This window comes from Calypte anna, chromosome 17 (assembly GCF_003957555.1).
Source record: "Calypte anna isolate BGI_N300 chromosome 17, bCalAnn1_v1.p, whole genome shotgun sequence".
Classification (NCBI taxonomy): domain Eukaryota; kingdom Metazoa; phylum Chordata; class Aves; order Apodiformes; family Trochilidae; genus Calypte; species Calypte anna.
The window spans coordinates 5,851,267-5,868,533 of NC_044262.1; the positions used below are offsets into that span (position 1 = coordinate 5,851,267).

General features: G+C 58.3%; 1 protein-coding gene across 1 annotated transcript in view; it reads right to left on the reverse strand.

Annotated features, from left to right (window-relative positions):
• Window positions 1-247: 247 nt before the first annotated feature.
• The window catches only part of ABCA2 (ATP binding cassette subfamily A member 2), a 32,297-nt gene continuing 15,277 nt past the window's right edge, over window positions 248-17,267 (reverse strand). The window contains 33 exon segments of the mRNA XM_030460945.1: window positions 248-2,708; window positions 2,891-3,097; window positions 3,338-3,475; window positions 3,616-3,718; window positions 4,023-4,115; window positions 4,395-4,498; window positions 4,733-4,867; window positions 5,178-5,319; window positions 5,582-5,760; window positions 6,300-6,417; window positions 6,539-6,671; window positions 7,453-7,576; window positions 7,811-7,958; window positions 8,216-8,331; window positions 8,417-8,591; window positions 8,824-8,884; window positions 9,267-9,378; window positions 9,632-9,737; window positions 9,901-10,004; window positions 10,006-10,115; window positions 10,593-10,921; window positions 11,283-11,385; window positions 11,552-11,758; window positions 12,778-13,068; window positions 13,327-13,447; window positions 13,540-13,724; window positions 14,105-14,287; window positions 14,373-14,569; window positions 14,878-15,090; window positions 15,365-15,548; window positions 15,807-15,971; window positions 16,506-16,710; window positions 16,986-17,136. Coding sequence (XP_030316805.1) covers window positions 2,673-2,708; window positions 2,891-3,097; window positions 3,338-3,475; window positions 3,616-3,718; window positions 4,023-4,115; window positions 4,395-4,498; window positions 4,733-4,867; window positions 5,178-5,319; window positions 5,582-5,760; window positions 6,300-6,417; window positions 6,539-6,671; window positions 7,453-7,576; window positions 7,811-7,958; window positions 8,216-8,331; window positions 8,417-8,591; window positions 8,824-8,884; window positions 9,267-9,378; window positions 9,632-9,737; window positions 9,901-10,004; window positions 10,006-10,115; window positions 10,593-10,921; window positions 11,283-11,385; window positions 11,552-11,758; window positions 12,778-13,068; window positions 13,327-13,447; window positions 13,540-13,724; window positions 14,105-14,287; window positions 14,373-14,569; window positions 14,878-15,090; window positions 15,365-15,548; window positions 15,807-15,971; window positions 16,506-16,710; window positions 16,986-17,136 — 4,978 coding nt within the window. The 3' untranslated portion in view covers window positions 248-2,672.

A 17,267-nucleotide genomic window follows, 5' to 3' on the forward strand; every position in this document is an offset into this window, starting at 1 on the left:
GAGAGCTGTGGCCCCAGCTACCACCACCACCCACCCAAAAAGGTACCAAGGGCTGGCCACAGCTTTGTCTTGTCCCCAGCACCCTTCACCCCACCAGGGACACCACAATCCCCCTCCTCATCCCTTGCCCAGCCCTGACCCTCCCCAGGCACCCAGCCCTGGCACTCCTGCCCACCAGCTACCACACAACCTTGCTGGCTCCAGTTATTATTTTTTATTTAAAACAATCGTTATTTTTCACATTTCCTCTGTTTTGTTTGTTTCTTTTGCTTGCAATGTACAGGCTCCTCTGAGGCGACCCCAGCCCTGTGGGTGCCCTGTGCCAGGGCTGTGCGTGGCACTGGTGCCATCCCCACAGCCCCACAGGTGGCCAAGGACATGCAGAGGGAGGCTGGAAGCAGGGCCAAACTCAACGAAGCAAGTAAGTGTTAAGGCAGCAGCCACCCCTGCCCTGGGGTGATGCCCTCCCACTCCCACCCCACTTGCCACCCAGGGGGTGCCCCCAAGATGGTTTGTGCCTGGGCAACCCTGAGCCCAGGGCAGGGAGGGCACCCAGGCTCTATGGGCATGCTGTGCTGGGGGGGTACAAAGCCATTATTTTTTTCCATTGACCATTGAAAGCCATGGGGCACGTGGAGGGTGAGCTGGCAGGCAGTGGGGGAGCTCTCCAGAGTGGGGGACTCTGTGCCCTGCAAAGCCTTGAGCAGCAGGGTGGATGAGGACAAAGCCCAGGTCAGAGCACAGGGCAGGGCACACTCAGGTGCCACCACCCAAGACTGACTCTGTCCTGCTCACCCTGAGCTGGTCTGTCCCCACTGCCCACCTGGGAAGGCAGAGTGCCCAGCAAGGGAAGAGCAGGCACCCCAGGGTGGGGGCTGCCCACCCATGCCATCCTCCCCAGAGCCAGCCAGGTTCCAGTATGCCATTTAAAAAAAAAAATACGGTGTGAAAAAATCTGAAAATAGAGCTTATCTCCCCCCCAGTTTTTCCCCTATTGAAAATACTGTATATTGTATCACAATCCAGAGCAGGTGACATACAGGGCTGGCCAGACCCAGTAGGTATGGGGACAGCAGAGGATCAGCTACCACCTGGCTCTGCCCTTGCTTGGGTACCCCCCGTGGGGCTGTGCTGACCCCTCCCCACCTCCCCCTGCAGTGCTACCCCCTTGTTTGTGGGCAGGAGCCAGCCTGGGGCCTCCAGCTGATACTCTGCCAGGGAGGCAGGAGGGGCAGTGGTGACAGACAGGGGTGGCTTAGGGCTGGGCACCACCCAGGGAGGGAGGACTGTGCACAGTCACCCCAGGGTGCTGCAAAAACCTGAGGCACCCAAGGAGTGCATGGTCAGTCAGGATCACAGGCCCCTGGTAACCCCATCCCTGGGCACAACTGGAGGTTACTGGAGAGCTGTGGGGTACTGGTGGGCATGGCTCTCCAGGGTGATGAGGTGGCAGGACCCTCTGCAGAAAGGAGGAGCACTGCTGGCCAGCCCTGGGGACACTGCCAGCCCCCTCCCCATGGCCCAATCTTCCTTCCCTGTGCTACTGGGCACCTGAGCCAGGCTGCACTGGCACCCAACTGGGCTGTCTTGTCCTTGTACCTCAAGGCCATGCCACTCCCAGCTTCAAGAGTCACCCTGGGGTGGAGCAGCCCCCCTCCCAGTACAACTCATAACCCAACAGTAAGAAACCAGTGCAGGTGGATCCTGTACAGGGCCAGACACTGAGCAATGAGTGCCAGGAGGAACAGGAGGGGGACAGAGCAGAAAGGGGACACGACAGAAAGGTGGCACAGCAGCGGTGATGCCCTGCAAGTGGGGGTGAGGGCAGGCAGGAGGAGGCAGTGAGGGGCTCTGGGAGGAGGGACATGGTTGGAGGCAGAAGGGAGAAACAGCTGGTGCCAGTGAGTGAAATACCCTGTGAAATGCCCCTCTGCCCCACCATGTGCCCCTCAGCAGGGCCCCCAGGATGGTACCAAGTGTCCAGCGCACATGAGGCAGAGCTGGGACGGCCAGACCCCTTGGCTGGCAGCAACGTGGGGACACGGGACACACCTGGGGGGTGCAGCCCTATCTCAGGGAAGCTGGAGGTCACTGGTGACATCCTGTTGGTGACAGAATCAATGGTGAAGCACCAGGGCTCCTGCCCCCAAGACCCCCTAAGTGCCAAGGGCAAGCACCACGCCAGGGGGGATGGAAACAAGCAAAAGCAGTCTGTCTTCTGGCCCTGCCAGGGCTGTGCCCAGGGTGCTGCCAGTGCCAAGGGCAGAATGGAGGCATCCCTGTGGCTGGGGCTCTACAGGGTGGGTGCAACAAGGGTGGCCAACCAAAGGCACCACTCACTGACCTTGTCCCCACCACAAAGTGTGCGGGGCCAGCAGCACAGCTGCCCAGCTCTGTCCTTCTCTTCATAGTCTCTGTCCAGTGGGCAAACCAGCTGAGGGCAGGTGCCCCCAGCACTGTGCAGTGACACTGCCCCAGACCTGAAGGGGACAAAGGCCACACAGTGGAAGGTGGCTCTCAGGGTAGATCCAGGCTGGTGCCACATCCACCGTGTCCTCTCTGGCTTCTTCTCTCCGGCCGCAGCAGCTCCGCTCGATGGGGCGAAGGGAGGGGGAGAGGCCAAAAGGGGTTGGTGGCATCACAGCCAGGGGACATGGCCACCCCTGGGAGTCTCAGCATAGTGTGTCCGTGTTGAATGAGAGCTGAGCCTGCAGATGCAAACAGGAAGGCTCAGGGGCTGAGGCCATAATCCAGCCCGGGGCCACAATCCTCCCCTCCCAGAGAGCCCTCTCCAGTCCATCCCTGGCTCATGTCCCCTTCCCAGTGCTACAGTCCCCATGGCAGACAGAGATGGGACCAGGGACACCGAGATCATGGGACAACTCCTCACCCTCTCCTCCTCGAAGCTGATGAGGCCTTCATCATCTGTCTCCAGGTCCTCCTGCTCCTCCACGACCAGGGCCCGCAGCTCGGTGGGGGCAGCTCGGGGACGCAGCAGGCTCAGTACCCGCTCCAGAGGTGACTGCAGTGTGCAGCTGGGACTTGTCTCCTGCTGCTCCAGGTTGTCACTTTGCTTCTTGGCAAAATTCACAAACACCTGGGGAGAAGGAGCAAGGGGCTGCGAGGGACCCCCACGAGCACCTCCACCTCCTCACCATCCCTTGCCCCAGACACCGGCACATCCCATGGGGCCGTGGCCTCTACCAGACACCCCACCCAGTTCCACATTCCATCCCATGCGTGGGTTCTACCAGGAACTTTGGTGCCACCTTTCCCCGAGGCACAGCAACCCTCCCAGGTACAGGCAACCAGCTGCCTGGGCTATCCCTGCTCTCACATTGTCCAGAGTGGTCTGGCTGACAGAGTAGTCTTCGATGCCCAGGACATCCACCACCTGCTCCATCTTGCTGAAGACCTGTGCCAGTGAGATCTGGTCCGATTTCAGCTGGTACTGGGCCTTGGTGTGGTGCCGCTCCTGCAGGGGACATGAAGGTGACATCTGAACTCATCACATCACACCTTGGGGGGGGTCCCAAAGCAGTGTCCCTTGGTTAACGCTGTTTGTGCCCCAAGGTGGGGCCCGGCAGGGTGGGGCTGCCACCTCAGGGAGCTCACCTTGAGAACAGCTTCAGGGAAGTTGCGGTTGAAGAACCTCACCACCTCCTTGATGTTGAGGCTGGATTTGGTGCGCACTGTGATCATGTAGCCATCTCCAAACCTGTGTAGGGACAAGGGACCCTGTGAGGACCTGCCTTGCCACCTGCCCTCCTGCAGGAAAGGGCTGAGCCCACAGAAGGAGATGATGCTCTCTGCCATCCACTGCACCCAACAGGACGATGCTGGATGGTGAAGTGAGCCCAACTCCTGCTCACCCTCCAAAGCCCTCACCAAGGGCTGACATCTTGCCATGGTTGCCATGCTCTCAGTCACACTGCTGCAGGGGATGGGACCCTTTCCACCCCACACAAGGACCCCGAACCCTTCCTTCCACACAAGGTGCTGGAACCCCTCCAGTCTCTGACCTGTTCTTCAGGTGCTGGATGCTGCCGAGACACTTGAGCCGCCCGTTCACCATGATGGCCAAGCGAGTGCAGAGTGCCTCACACTCCTCCATGCTGGGGACACAGGGCAGATTCAGCAAGGTGACATGAGGGGACAGTGCCAGGGAGCACGGCTGGGGGAGGTGGGGAACCAATTCAAGCTCCCCTGGCCATCACTGGGGTGCCATGGCCTCGCCACCAGGGATGGGAGAAGTGAGTGTCCAGAGTTCCCTCTGCTCCCCACGCTCCTTCCAAATGCCCTCCCCCAGCACCACAGAGCCCCCTCCCACCCTCACAGCACCCCAGCTGCCCAGGGGCACTGTGGGCCCAGCCAGAAACCCCTTTCCCTTGGACCTGTGGGAAGTAAGCACCACGGAGCGACCCGTTTTGATGACATCCAGGATGAGGTTCCAGAGAAAGCGCCGTGCCTTGGGATCCATCCCTGTGGTGGGCTCATCCTGCAGGACAGACAGCACCTTCAGCCATGCCAGCCACTGCAGGCACTCTGCCACCCCCTTCCTGTCCTGAGCCTGGCTCAGGATGCCATCCCACACCCCATGACCCACACTCATGACAGAGCTGGGGGCAGGATTTCCCACCCAGGGTCATTTCTCCACTCTAGCCTGGTGCCAGCCCCAGAGACACAGAGGATGGGAGGACCCACAGGCAGGGTGCTGGAGGCTGAGACACACCAGGAAAATGAAGGCTGGGTATCCAATGAGTGCGATGGCAGTTGACAGCTTCCTCTTGTTGCCTCCACTGTAGGTGCTGGCGGGTTTGTCAGCGTACTTGGTCAGCTCCAGCTTCTTCAGTGCCCACTTGACCACCTACAAGGTGTGGGGGGCTGCTGTCACCCCTGCCGAGGCCACAGGGCTGGCAGAGCTGACAAAAGGCAAGTGGTTGGGCCCTGTGGGCACTGGCATGTCCTGCCACAGTGACAGCAAATGATGTGTCAGTCAGAGGAACCCCATGGCAGTTGCTGGAGCAGCCCCGAGCATCGGCATGGGTCTGTGAGAGCAACGTGCTCAGTCCTGGGGGTGGCACTGACATGGGCAAGGGGCATTGGCTCAGTCCCCACTGGTGCCCAGTGACATGCTGTTCCCTTAAATGCTGGCAAGTGCCTGCCCAGAGCCCTACCCGCTCCTCGTCCTTCCAGGGGATGCCACGCAGGCGGGTGTAGAGCTCCAGGTGCTCCTGAGCTGTCAGCTCATCGAAGAGAGCATCAAACTGGGGGCAGTAGCCCAAGCTCTGCTGGACCTGCAGGAGCTCCTTCAGGATGCTGGGGAAGAGGATGGGGTGGCCATTAGGAGAAAGCACTTTCCAGAAGCACGCTGTATTTCACCCCCCTTCACAACCCTTTATCCTGGAGCATCTTCTACCAAGCAACCCATGACACCTTGGCCAAGAGCCAGCATCACTTGCCACCTCCCAGGTGACTAAGAGCCCAGGACATAGTTGCTTCCTCCTGGGGGGACCAGACCCTGTCCCACCCCCAGGAGAAGGGCTGATCCCCACTTCCCACCCAGCCCACGCCCCCCAACCTGTGCCCATTAACAAAGGCCTCCCCGCCAGTGGTGCTCTCATCCCCTGTCAGCATCTTGAAGGTGGTTGTCTTGCCGGCACCGTTGACACCCAACAGCCCGAAGCACTCCCCGGGTCGCACACCCACACACAGCCGGTCCACAGCCAGGATGCGCCCGATCTTGCGGGACTTGTACACCTGGTGGGGCAGTGGAGAAGTGTTCGGAGAGGGTTTTTTGGAAGAAAACGGACATGTGAGCAATCCTGACTATTTAGCTTTAGCCAGAGGGAGCTTTAGAGCGAGCTGAGGGCCTTGAGGCCCAGCTGCAAGGTTATTAAAAGATCAGCTATGGGCAAAAGATAAGGGATCTGGCAGCAGAAAAGAAGAATAACAGGATGGGGAAGCATCTCATAGGCAACACATAAACAATTGTATTTAACCAGTTAGATAGCACCTTTTGCATATGAAAAATGTGTTGTACCAATCAGCAATATGCTTATATGATGTTATCAGCCTGACTGTATATAAAAGTCAATAAATGGCAATACTTAGATTATATCAATCTGCCTGTTGTCCATTGCGCTCTTCCCGACAGAGAAGAGGCTCAGCCCACGGGAAGGCACCTGGACCCCCAGCCCCAACCCACACCCGTCAGATGGCACAGCTGCAGCCCCAGAGCATCCCCCCAAACACACACACACACACACACACACACACAAACCATCCCACTCCTGCACCTTGGTGAGGTTTTCAATCTTCAGCATGTCATTGTCAGCATCGCCACGCAGGACACGGTGACGCTCGTTGGCCACGTCAATGTCATCCTCAATTGGTTTGGTGGAGACAGGCAGGCGCCTGGAGGAGGGTACAGGGGATGGGATGGTGACACTGCCACCAGAGGGGCAGCCCAGTGGCAAAGCTGTTGGCCATGGGCACCCCCCCACCCGTCTGACCCTGGCTCCCCAGCCACACTCACTGGGGCTTGCGGAAGAAGTTGTACTGGCACATGATGGTGATGAAGAAGCCAATGAAGCCTTCAATTGTCATGGCAACAAGCCCCCGCGTCACGATGTCCCACTCAAAGGGTGACTTAATTTTATCAAACTGCCCTGAGACAAAGAGGAGAGAGTAGGTGAGTGAGGACACTTCTCACAGGGACAGCTCAGTCGTGTGTCTCAAGCTGGCCCAAGACAAAGATACTTTCCTGCTCCCAGAGACCCTCCCCTGCCAGCTTCCTGGGCTAGTGACGAGGCTGTGAATGGATCTTACAACTTTTCAACTTGAATCAACCCAACTGAGATGTATTAGATGGTTTGTAAGACCCTGCTGTGGAACTGCCCCCCATGATGCCAACAGCACCTGGGTTATGTAGAGAGCTTCTTGAGAAGCAGAGAGCAGCAAAAGCTTTGAAGGTCATGCTGAAGCCATGATTAGCAAAAGACTCATTTTGGCTGAAGAGTGCAGCCCTGCAAAAGATTACATCTGAAGGAAAGAGCCTTTGCAGTGCCCATCCCTCTCATTGAAGCACTCTCTTACAATGCCCCACCAGAGTCACACCAGAGTCACTGCCCACCACCACCCCCCAGGAACCCCAGGGTGTACAACAGCAGCAGGAATGCACAACTCTTTCTGGGCTCACAACCTCCTCTCCCTGTGGAGCTGCTATTTGAGATGGCCTAAGGAGCCATGTCTAGTATCTTGGACCCCACACCATGGCTGCCCCTCAACCATGTCTATTCCTGCACCCCAGCCTAGTTCACATTCCCTGGCTTTCTGGTCCAGGCTGCTCTGGGCCTTGGGAAGCCCCACAGGGCAGGCAGAGGGGATGTGCCAGCACTGAGGTCCCCCCCAGCCCCATATGGCATGGAACAAGGGAATGAGAGGCCATACCAATCTTGGCATAATACTCATTGATGTACTCGTTGTAGGCCATCTCCATCAAGCCGTGGCCCAGGTTGTAGTTAGGGAATACAAGGAAGCAGCTCTTCAGGTAGCTGTTCACCACCTTCAGATCCTGCGGGGACAGGTAGGGAGGACCCAACCATCAGAAATACCCTTGAGGACACCAAGTACACGGCAAGATCACGATCCCCACCAAGACACGACCCAGTCAGGTCTCATAGCTGACCCTGCTAGGAGCAGGAATTTGGAGCAGAGACCTGAGGTCCCTCCAGTCTTAAGTTGCCCCATGACCCAGTTGCAGCTTCTCCATTCAAGGTGGCCCCAGGCAGAGCTGTGAATCCCATACCTTGTCATGCTCAAAGAGCTGCAGCAGAAACGTGGCAACAGTGGCTGTGATGCCAATGAAGAGGTTGATAACGATGAGGAAGACGTAGGCAGAACTGGGCACCTCGAACCAGAAGGAGGCAGGGTACATGATGGGGGTGATGGACCAGCTGGGGAGGCAAGTGACAGGAGGGGATGTCAGTGTGGCAGCAGAGGGACTGGGCACCACCAACCATCAGGCCTTGGCATCACCCACATCCCAGCCCTGTCCTCCCCAGCCCAGCCCCCAGAGCCCACCAGCTACAGAAGCTGCAGGATACCAGGGCAGGGCAGCCCTGAGGCCAGATCCTGCCAGCACAACCACAGCCCACAAGGGAGACTGGAAGGACCCATGAGTGCACCCTGATCACCACTCCAAGCAACCTACCCATAGAGCAGGAAGAGGGAGAGGACAGCAGGGAAGTTGGTGGGAGAGGTATACGCTGGGAGGTCAAACACAAAGAGGATGATGATGCAGCACGTGGCAGGCACCAGGTAGTTCAGCTGGAGAAGACAGAAACTTCTGTGACTCTCCACCCACCTGCCTGACTCTGGGAACTTGGCTAGTGGGGCAATGTTCCTTGCTCACCATGTCCCACACGTAGTTGGCCAACCAGTAGATGACAGGGTCACAGCCACTCACAAACTGCAGATGTTTGGCCTTGGTGGCCTTTTCTGCCACCAGGAACACCACAAAGCTGGCTGGCACAAAGGACATGGCCACAATGATGAAGATGGCTATCACCACATCTGTGCCTTGCAGGCTGCACAAGGAACAAAGAGGAGAGAAGGGTCCTCATCACCCTCAGCTGCTCAGGGAAGGGCCACCCGTGGCATGGGACAGTCACTGTGCACAGGAGGGCTCAGGGATCCCCACATCACAGGCACCCAGTGTCCCCCTGCAGCCTGCAGGGCAAATGCCTAAGCATTGCCCAGCAAACCACAGAAGCTCCCTCCCTTCCCCAGGACAGCCCCAGACCCACTCCTTGGACCTACAGGTAATCCAGGGACAGGCTGGCACTCGTCTTGTTCATGGGGTGGTTGGTGACCGTGATGCCTGTGGGAAGGCCCAAGGAGATACAGAAGTGTGAAAGGTGGCTCAGGACAGAAAGGGTTGCCCCCAGTCTGCCTGGTCCTGGCTCTGAGTGGGAGGATGGGTTTCCTCTGTGTCAAAGCAAATAAACACCTCAGGGCAAAGACCTCCCTCATCAGCTGGCAGGGAGCATCCTCAGACAAGTCCAGGGGTGAGCAGGCAGCACCTCAGGAGGTTCAGCCTAGCCCCTTGCCTAGCCCAGACTTCACAGCTAGGTGTGTGACCCCCCCCCCCGACACTAGCCTGCTTCATCCAGTGGGGACACACTGCACTTCACAGCCTGGGTGCACCATGCCCTAAAGCTGTCCCTGATGTGCTTCTGCCCAAGAAACATCCAATTCCTCACCATAGGCAGCAGGGTTGCCTTTACTCTTGGGCAAGTTGGCTCGCAGAATGGCATTGTTGAGAGTGTTGAGGTAGGTGGGCATGCTGTGGTAGCCCTTGTTGTTGTAGAAGACCTGGAGGAGCAGAGAAGAACATTGGGAGGTGTCAAGAGAGCTGAGCCCATGGCAGATGTACTGGAAGAGTGGGATGGGAGGGGATGAGCTGGGATGGGACAGACTTCCTCTGCTCGTGGCTGTGGGGACAGCAGCCCTCTGCTGACCACGCTGGGGTGGGAGCCCCACCAGAATGGTTACAGCAGTCAAGGAGCCTCTGCCTCCTCCTCCTCCTCCTCCTCCTCTTCCTCCTCCCCAGCTGCTGTCCACCTACCTGGGCTGCTCTCCGCACAGCGATCTTGCGCACTGTGGCAGGAGCCTTGGCCCCGAAGGAGGCCGGGATGGATTTCTGGATGTTGCCAAAGGTGAGTGCCCCGTACCTGTGGGACAAGGCACCACCAAGCAGCTGTGACTGCTGTCCCCCACCTCTGGGAATACAGTCACACTCAAGCATGCTCCTGTTTCTACTCAGCACCCTGGGCTGGTGTCCCCAAGTCCCCACTCCCCCACCCCTGCTCCGTGTCCCCCTGTCCCTCCTCTTGCCTGTGCAGCCGGAAGCGATCCGAGGTGTAGAGCAGATACTCGGAGACATTGCGCCCTGTGATGTCTGCCAGGATGTCCCCTGTCACCACCTTCATCTGGGGGGGGGTGGCCTCCCACGCCACTGGGGCAGGAGAAGCCTGTCCCCTGCATGGAGCACATGCACTTGATGGGCTCGTGGATGATGCGGGGCAGGGCAGGGGCTGAGGTCACAGTTTCTGAGGAGCAGAGAGGGCAGCTCACAGCCAGGGCAGTGGCAGGGGATCAGCTGAGGGGTCCCAGCTGGGCAGAGAGGGAGCACACCCAACCCTGCCAGAGAGCTCTCTGCTGTGCCAGAGCCTGGCTGCAAGAGAATTTCTGTGTCCTGGTGACCAAGAGGGGCACAGGGAAAAATTCTGGAGTACAGAAGCAGTTTAGAGAGAGGGCATGGGGAAGGAAATGGCTGGGGACTGTGGCTCAGTGAGGGTGACACAAGGGGCTCTCCATCCCACAGAGCTGCAACAGCACTGCTGAGGGTGAATGGTGCTCCAGGGCCAGCACCAGACCTGAGCCACGAATTCAGCCCAGAGATGTGACCCTCTGCTGTGGCCAGGCCAAACAGGCATTTCCAGGAGTCCCTGGAGCTGCTCTATCATCCCCCTGCTGGAGATCAATCCCAGGTCTCATTAGACTCGGACATCAAGTGCAGGTGGTACCTTTGATGGCAGAGGAGAAGGTTGTGGAGTTCCAGGCATGGAGCAGGTCCTCATCCACCGAGACAGGGTAGTCAGAGGGGGCCGGGGATGGAGGTGGTGGCACAAAGTTGGAGAGTGGCAGGCCCTGGGTGAAGGAATCGATGCACATGGCGTCGAAGTACTTGGCTGCCAACATCTTGGACTCATTGCTGTTGAGGTTAAGGGTTTGCATGGGCTGGTCCAGTGTGTTGTTGAAGGCTGCCTTGAGCACACAGGTGGCCCCCACACCGGAGGGCAGGTGGAAAGTGTTCACCAGCTGCTGGGGGCTGGCATCGGGAGACAGCCTGATGCTGCAGGGTGAGGAGTGGGTGAGAATGAGCAAGGAGCAGGAGACATGGGTCTCATCACCTTGGCCAACTTCTCTGGGGACCTCCTCGAGGTCTTGCACATAACAGAGCTGAATGGACACACCCAACCCCCACCTGGATGAGCTGAGTAGCCAGCTGCAGCAAGCACCAGAGCTGGCACCTTTCTCAGAGACATCCCAGGAAGAATGGAGACTGCTTTCTCCAAGGAGCCTTGGCATTTCAAGCAGGAGCCATCCCTGCTGCCAGCTGCCCCCCCATGCTGCCCCTCATGGCAGTCCCAGGGATGGAGGTAGGGATGGGCATGGGCACAAGACGTTGGTTGGCAGCAAGCAGCAGCTCTCACCGGTACTCACGCCGCTCCTCGTTGGCATAAGGAATGAAGTTGCCCTTGGGCTGGGTGTAGTTGTGGTACTGTGACGGTGACAGGATGAGGGGTGGCAGGTCACCTGTGGGGACAAGGAGAGGAGCCCACTGATACCTGCAGCACCACCACACACAGGCTGAGCATCCACAAGTCTCATCCTCCCCCCATCCCATCCCCACCAGCCACACTGGAGCAGCAGAAAAGGCCGCCAGCAGCCCCAGGGGTGCAGGTGGGTGGCTTGCACTCACCTATTTCAGGCACAGAGAGTGCCACTGTCATGGCCACACAGACAAAGAAGGCAGGCAGGAGGATCTGTGAGAAGAGGGCTTTGGTGTTGCGCTTGGCGCAGTGGAAGCGTTTGACAATCAAACCATGGAACTGGCGCAGCTTCAGCCATGAGCCCTCCAGCTTGAAGCTTCCCTGTCCAGCCACGTCCCGGTCCTCTGTCTCTTGTTCTGGAGTGGAGAAGGAAATCAGCCCCCTAGCACCTGCTCCCAAGCCCCTCTTGGTCCACAGGGAGCTGAGCCAGGCACCAAACTGAGCACAGCCCCCTCGAGGGACAGGGCAACCCCCAGCCCTGATGGCCACTGAGCATGAAGTGAGGCAGCTGGATAGCAGGTTCCTCTTGGCCCAAAATAGGAAATCAGACAATAGTTTTAACAGTTTGTCTTTAAAAAAAAAAAAAAAAAAGAATTTCAATTTTTATGGCAGAACCTCCCCATATTCCCATCATCTCTCCCAGTTGGTAAGGGGTCAGCACAGTCAGGGAGAGAGGATGGCACATGGGTGGAGGACCCAGTGAGGCAGCAAGCATGGGGGCTAAGGCTCATGGAGCTCTGCCATGGCTCTGCCTCCCACAACTCAAACCCCAATGCCCAGAGCAGCCTCAGCCCAGGGGGGCAGAGTGGCACATCCTGCAATTAATCACAGCAAGAGCTGCTGGATTAAGCCAGCAAACAATCTGTGAATCAAAGAATCTGTGAATCAAACAGCAGCCTCAGAGCAGTGCCTGCATCCTGCAACCCCAGCACCCAGGCAGGGAGAGCCCTGAGCCCAGGAAAGGATCCAGGGGGTGAAGCCACCAACTGGAAGATGTCACCATGCCCAAGAGCCAAGAGGGGATAACCCGAGCAGGTGCCAGCACGAGGAGCAAAGCACGTTAGTGGGGTGAGTCTGCAGGGGGCACTTGGGGGATCTTCAGGAGGCAAAGGGCAGAGCTGGTGCCAGCTGTGCCCACTGGCTCTGTGTCTCAGCAGGGGACTCACCCATAGACATGCTACCAGTTTGGGGGTGCAAACTGGTGGAAGTGCCCATTCCCAGCCCACCCACCCAGGCTACAGTTCTCGGGGTGCAGTGTTGGTGGATGCACCACCAGCCCCTGTGTGAGGTCTTGCCCCATCAGGCACCATCCCTACCCCTCCACATCCCAGCTGAGCACCTCCCCTGGGCCCGGCTGGGCACCAGTGGCACCAACCTTGCAGACTGATGTTATCGGGGTCCTGCTGGTTATCGATCAGGGGTGCATAATCCCCAAAGAATTCAGAATAAGCCCCACCTTCGTCACCCCGCACAGAGCCCACGGAGGAGCCCGAGCGCAGGGATGCCTGTGACTGTGCCAGATTGGAGCAGGTCACCAGGTTGCTGAGTTCCACCTCAGGCTTCTCTGGCACGGCTGCTTCAGCCAGGGGCTCCCCGTTGGCCTGGGGCTTTGGGCCCAGCTCTGGGGTGAGTGGCCTCAGGGCGTCCTTCTTGGACTCCTTCATGTCTGAAAGGGAAAGGGGAGGTTGTCACCAGCCATGCCACCCCTCACCACAGTCTAGCACAGAGCAGGCACAGAGCTGCTCTGCAAAGCCAGACTGGAGCAGAGGTTGGTTGCCCTTAAACTGGATGGGCTCAGCTGGAGACCTGACCTCCCCTTGGGATGGGGGCTCCTGCAGCCACACTCAGGGGACAGGAACCACCAATCCCACACAAAGGCACCACAGCCTCTTACCAGCACCAAGCTCCCCACCACCACCCGTACCCACGTCGCTGTTCTCCAGAGACTGATCCTCCTCAGACACCTTCAGGAAAACCTCCTCCAGTGTGGTGTCCATCAGCCCAAAACTGGTGAGGTCCAGCTCCTCCAGGCTCTGCTCTAAGTGCTGTGGAGGCAAAGTGGTGCATGAGGAGATCAGGAGGTGCCTGGAATGCCATGGCCAACCCTGCTCACCCTGCCAGCTTCCCCCACCAGTACCTGGAAGAGCCTCTCAAAGCAGCCCTTCTTGACAGCCTCACTGGGCAGGATGTAGGAGAGCTCAGTGTTGGTGTCTGAGATGAGGAGGCAGGAGGCCACATATTTCTTGATGAACTGGGAGACACGAGGCTCAGAGCAGGGGCTGACAGAGGAGTGGGCTGGGGGGCTGTGTGGCTGGCCCAGCTCTGCAGCAGAGGAGCAGCACCAGTCAGTCACTTCTCACCTGCCCTCCCACCATGACCCCACCACGTCCACCTACAACCCAGGGCTCCTCCAAGCCTCCACTTCCCAGTCACCCTGCCTGGCCTGCTGGTGCTCTGCACCATGGCCGGATGTCTCAGTGGGCAGAATCAGCACTTGGAAGGCAAACACCACAACACAGGTCACCCAGATGGGAGAAATCATGCAGGAGAGAGATGCCACCTCCTACACCCTTGCCCCTCTCCCCTCCATCCTCCGTGTGGCTTAGGGAGACTCAGGGTGGGAGCACTTGGATGGTGACTGGGCTGAAGAAGGGCTGGTCCCATCTACTCATCTAAACACAGGGTCCCAATGCCCCTCAGACCTGTGCCATTCCTGGTGTCTGACTGCTTCTTCACCACTGTCAGCTTGTAGCCATCACCATAGGTGCTCTTGAGGAAGAGTGGAGATCCACAGCACTTGAGCTTGCCATGGGAGATGATGGCGATGCGGTCACCCAGCAGGTCAGCCTCATCCATGTGATGTGTGGAGAGCAGGATGGTCCTCCCTTATGGTGGCACAGAGCCTCATCAGAGGGTCCAAGGCTACCACAGCCAGAGGAGCAATGCTGGGCTCTGCCCACCTTCTCTTACCTGGCTTATACTTGAGGATGAGGTCCCAAATGGCCCTGCGTGCATAGGGGTCCACACCAGCAGTGGGCTCGTCCAAGATCACAGCCCGTGACCCACCCACGAAGGCAATGGCCACTGACAGCTTCCTCTTCATTCCCCCTGAGAGGGTCTGCACCAGGGAGTGGCGTTTGTTGGAGAGCTCCAGGTCCTCAATCATCCTGGGGACAGGTGAGAAGCAGCAGAAATGTTGAGGGGGGGCAAAGAAGGACCTGGTGCCAGTGGGGAGCACGTGATGCCACTTCTCTGTGTGGTACCTATGGCCCTTGGCCACTGGGGCAAGCCCAGCTCCAGCTGAGCTACAGAAGCATCTTCTGATGCCTTCCTCAGCCTGATACTCCAAGTTCTGGAAAACACTTGGTGGAGCTGCTTCAAGGGGCATTTCTGTTACCAGTTTACCCACCCCAGCTCAGCCAGCAGGGAGGGGACCCACACATGCAGAGGGGCAAAAGGAACAGGAGGTGCCTACTTGTCCATCTCCTTGCGGATCTCCTCCTCTGCCATGCTCTTGAGCTGTGAGTAGAACCAGAGGTGCTCTTCCACTGTCAGCCTGTCGAAGAGCACGTTGTGCTGAGGACACATACCCAGGTTCTTCCGGATCTCATCCATCTCTGTTCGGATATCGTGGCCATAGATGGTTGCAGAACCCGAGGTTGGAGGGAACAAGCCGGTTAGGATGGACCTGGATGGATGCAGAAACACAACAAAGTGAGGGATTTGGGGTTCCTCCATCTAGTCCTGCTCTCAACCACCACCCCCAGCAGTGGTCCCCAGTCAGAGAAGTGTCAGTGCAGGGCCATGTGCCTGCTGCCTGCCCCCCTTTTGTGGTACCCCCATACCCACACTGCTGCCCTCTGGGCACAGCACCAGCTGCCACAGGGCCCTGCAAGGACATAAGGCAGCACCTTCCCCTGCTGCCCAGGACATTGCCCACATCCACCCCGACAGGCACTCACATGGTGGTGGTTTTGCCTGCACCGTTGTGTCCCAGGAAGGAGACCACCTGGTTCTCATACAGGTTGAGGCTCAGCTTGTTCAGCGCCAGCTTCTTGTCTGTCTTGTAGACCTTGGTGAGTTTGTCAATGCAGACAACCAAGGGGAGGTGGGTTGGCTCCTCCTCAATGCCCCGGGTCTCCTCTGCTGTGAGAGCAGGATGGTGAGGAGCCAGGGGATGGCCAGGAGAACGGATTTCCCCACCTACACCCCACAGTGGATGTGCTGGCTCATGGCCCCTTCCCCTCTGCTTCTCATCAGTCTCCCCCTCCCGTGTCACAGCCTGGCTCATGATCCCGACCCAACAAGGACACAGGGGACACTCAGGAGTCCCTTGCCAAAGCAGGACCCTGCAGCAGAGCCAGGGCTGCCCCCAGGCCACCCCCACCACCTCTCTGCTCTCACCCAGCCTCCTGCTCTCCATGGCACAGGCCTGATCCTCCTCCATGATGCTGAGACGAGTGGTGCGGGACCAGGGCCAGGTCCACTCCCAGGTCTCCACTCTCCCATTTCCCAGCCAGTAGGACTTCTGGAAGGGGAAGTACCAGGGCCGGGGCAAACCAAACATGCCTGCAAGCACAGAAGTCAGCACTAACCCACAGCCATAGCCACACAGAAGCTGGCCAAGGGCTTATGCAGAGCCTGCTATGGGTGCAAGCATGGACATGGGCGTGGAGGTTTCCCCATCCCAGGATCATCACTGATGGGGGCTGCAGATGAGCTGGGGGTCAGAGCAATGCTGCTGGGATGGGTAAGGAAGCAAAGTCCTCTGGGCTTTGGGTGGGGCCTGGCTCATGCTTTGGTTGGACTAGAAAAGCAAAGGACACTGGTGAGACCCCACATGGGTCATAATGGGGACAGTACTCCAGCTATGGACACTGCTTTGCCATAGTTGGCAGTGAACTGAGATGTGTGACTGAAAACCTCTGAGGAACCTGCTGGTGTCAAGGTATGTGGGCAGGTGTCCCCAGCAGGACACATACAGGGCAAGCTGTGCTGAATCCCACCAAGTCAGGGCTGAGCACTGCCAGGAACCAGCAGGTCCCTAGCAGGGAGGCTCCTGTAAGATCAGAGATGCCGTCAAGCCCCACTGCCCACACGTACCAGGGTGCACAGCCTCAATGTACCACGTGAGCACTCCGTAGACCACTGCATCCACAATCAGCATCATCATGGACAGCAGGAGGTTGAAATCATCTCCTTCCACGGGTGACTGGCTGAAGGTGTGCCACTGGATGCCCACGCCAGCCACCTCATACAGTGCAAAGTACTTGGAGCCCAGGCCAAAGGCTGTGGTGGACATGAGAGACTGTGGAGAGGTGAAAGGGACATCAGCAGAAACCACAAATGAACTCCAGAGGAACAGGTTGAGGCAAATTCCTACCCAGTGCTGCCCCACCCAGCCCTGAGGAGCTGCTCCCTCCCCTGGGAGGCATCAAATCTCTGGGCATGCCTCCAAAATGCCAAGGGGAGTTGGTTCATATAGGCAGAGGTTTGCAATGGGCTTGGTGACAGCTTGGTGATCTGTGCAATGAACCTGGAGTGCACACCCGGGGTCAAGAAATTCCCCAGCAGCCAACTCACCGCGATGCACTTCTCAAAGGCAGTGATCTTGTCATGTGCCACCTCCTCCCGGATGGCCACATACATGTAGGGCACGTAGCTGAGGAAGTAGATGATGCCACCACAGGCAGAGGCCAGCTTGGCCTTAGAGTAGAGCACTGACACCAGAAAGCTGCAGGGAGGACATTGTTACTTGGGATTGTACCCCACCAGGGCTCTCCCCACGCCATGGTGTTGAGCTGGTGGGAGACCCTCCACCTCTCCTTGCCTGGACAGCTCCAAACACCCTCACCCCATGGCACA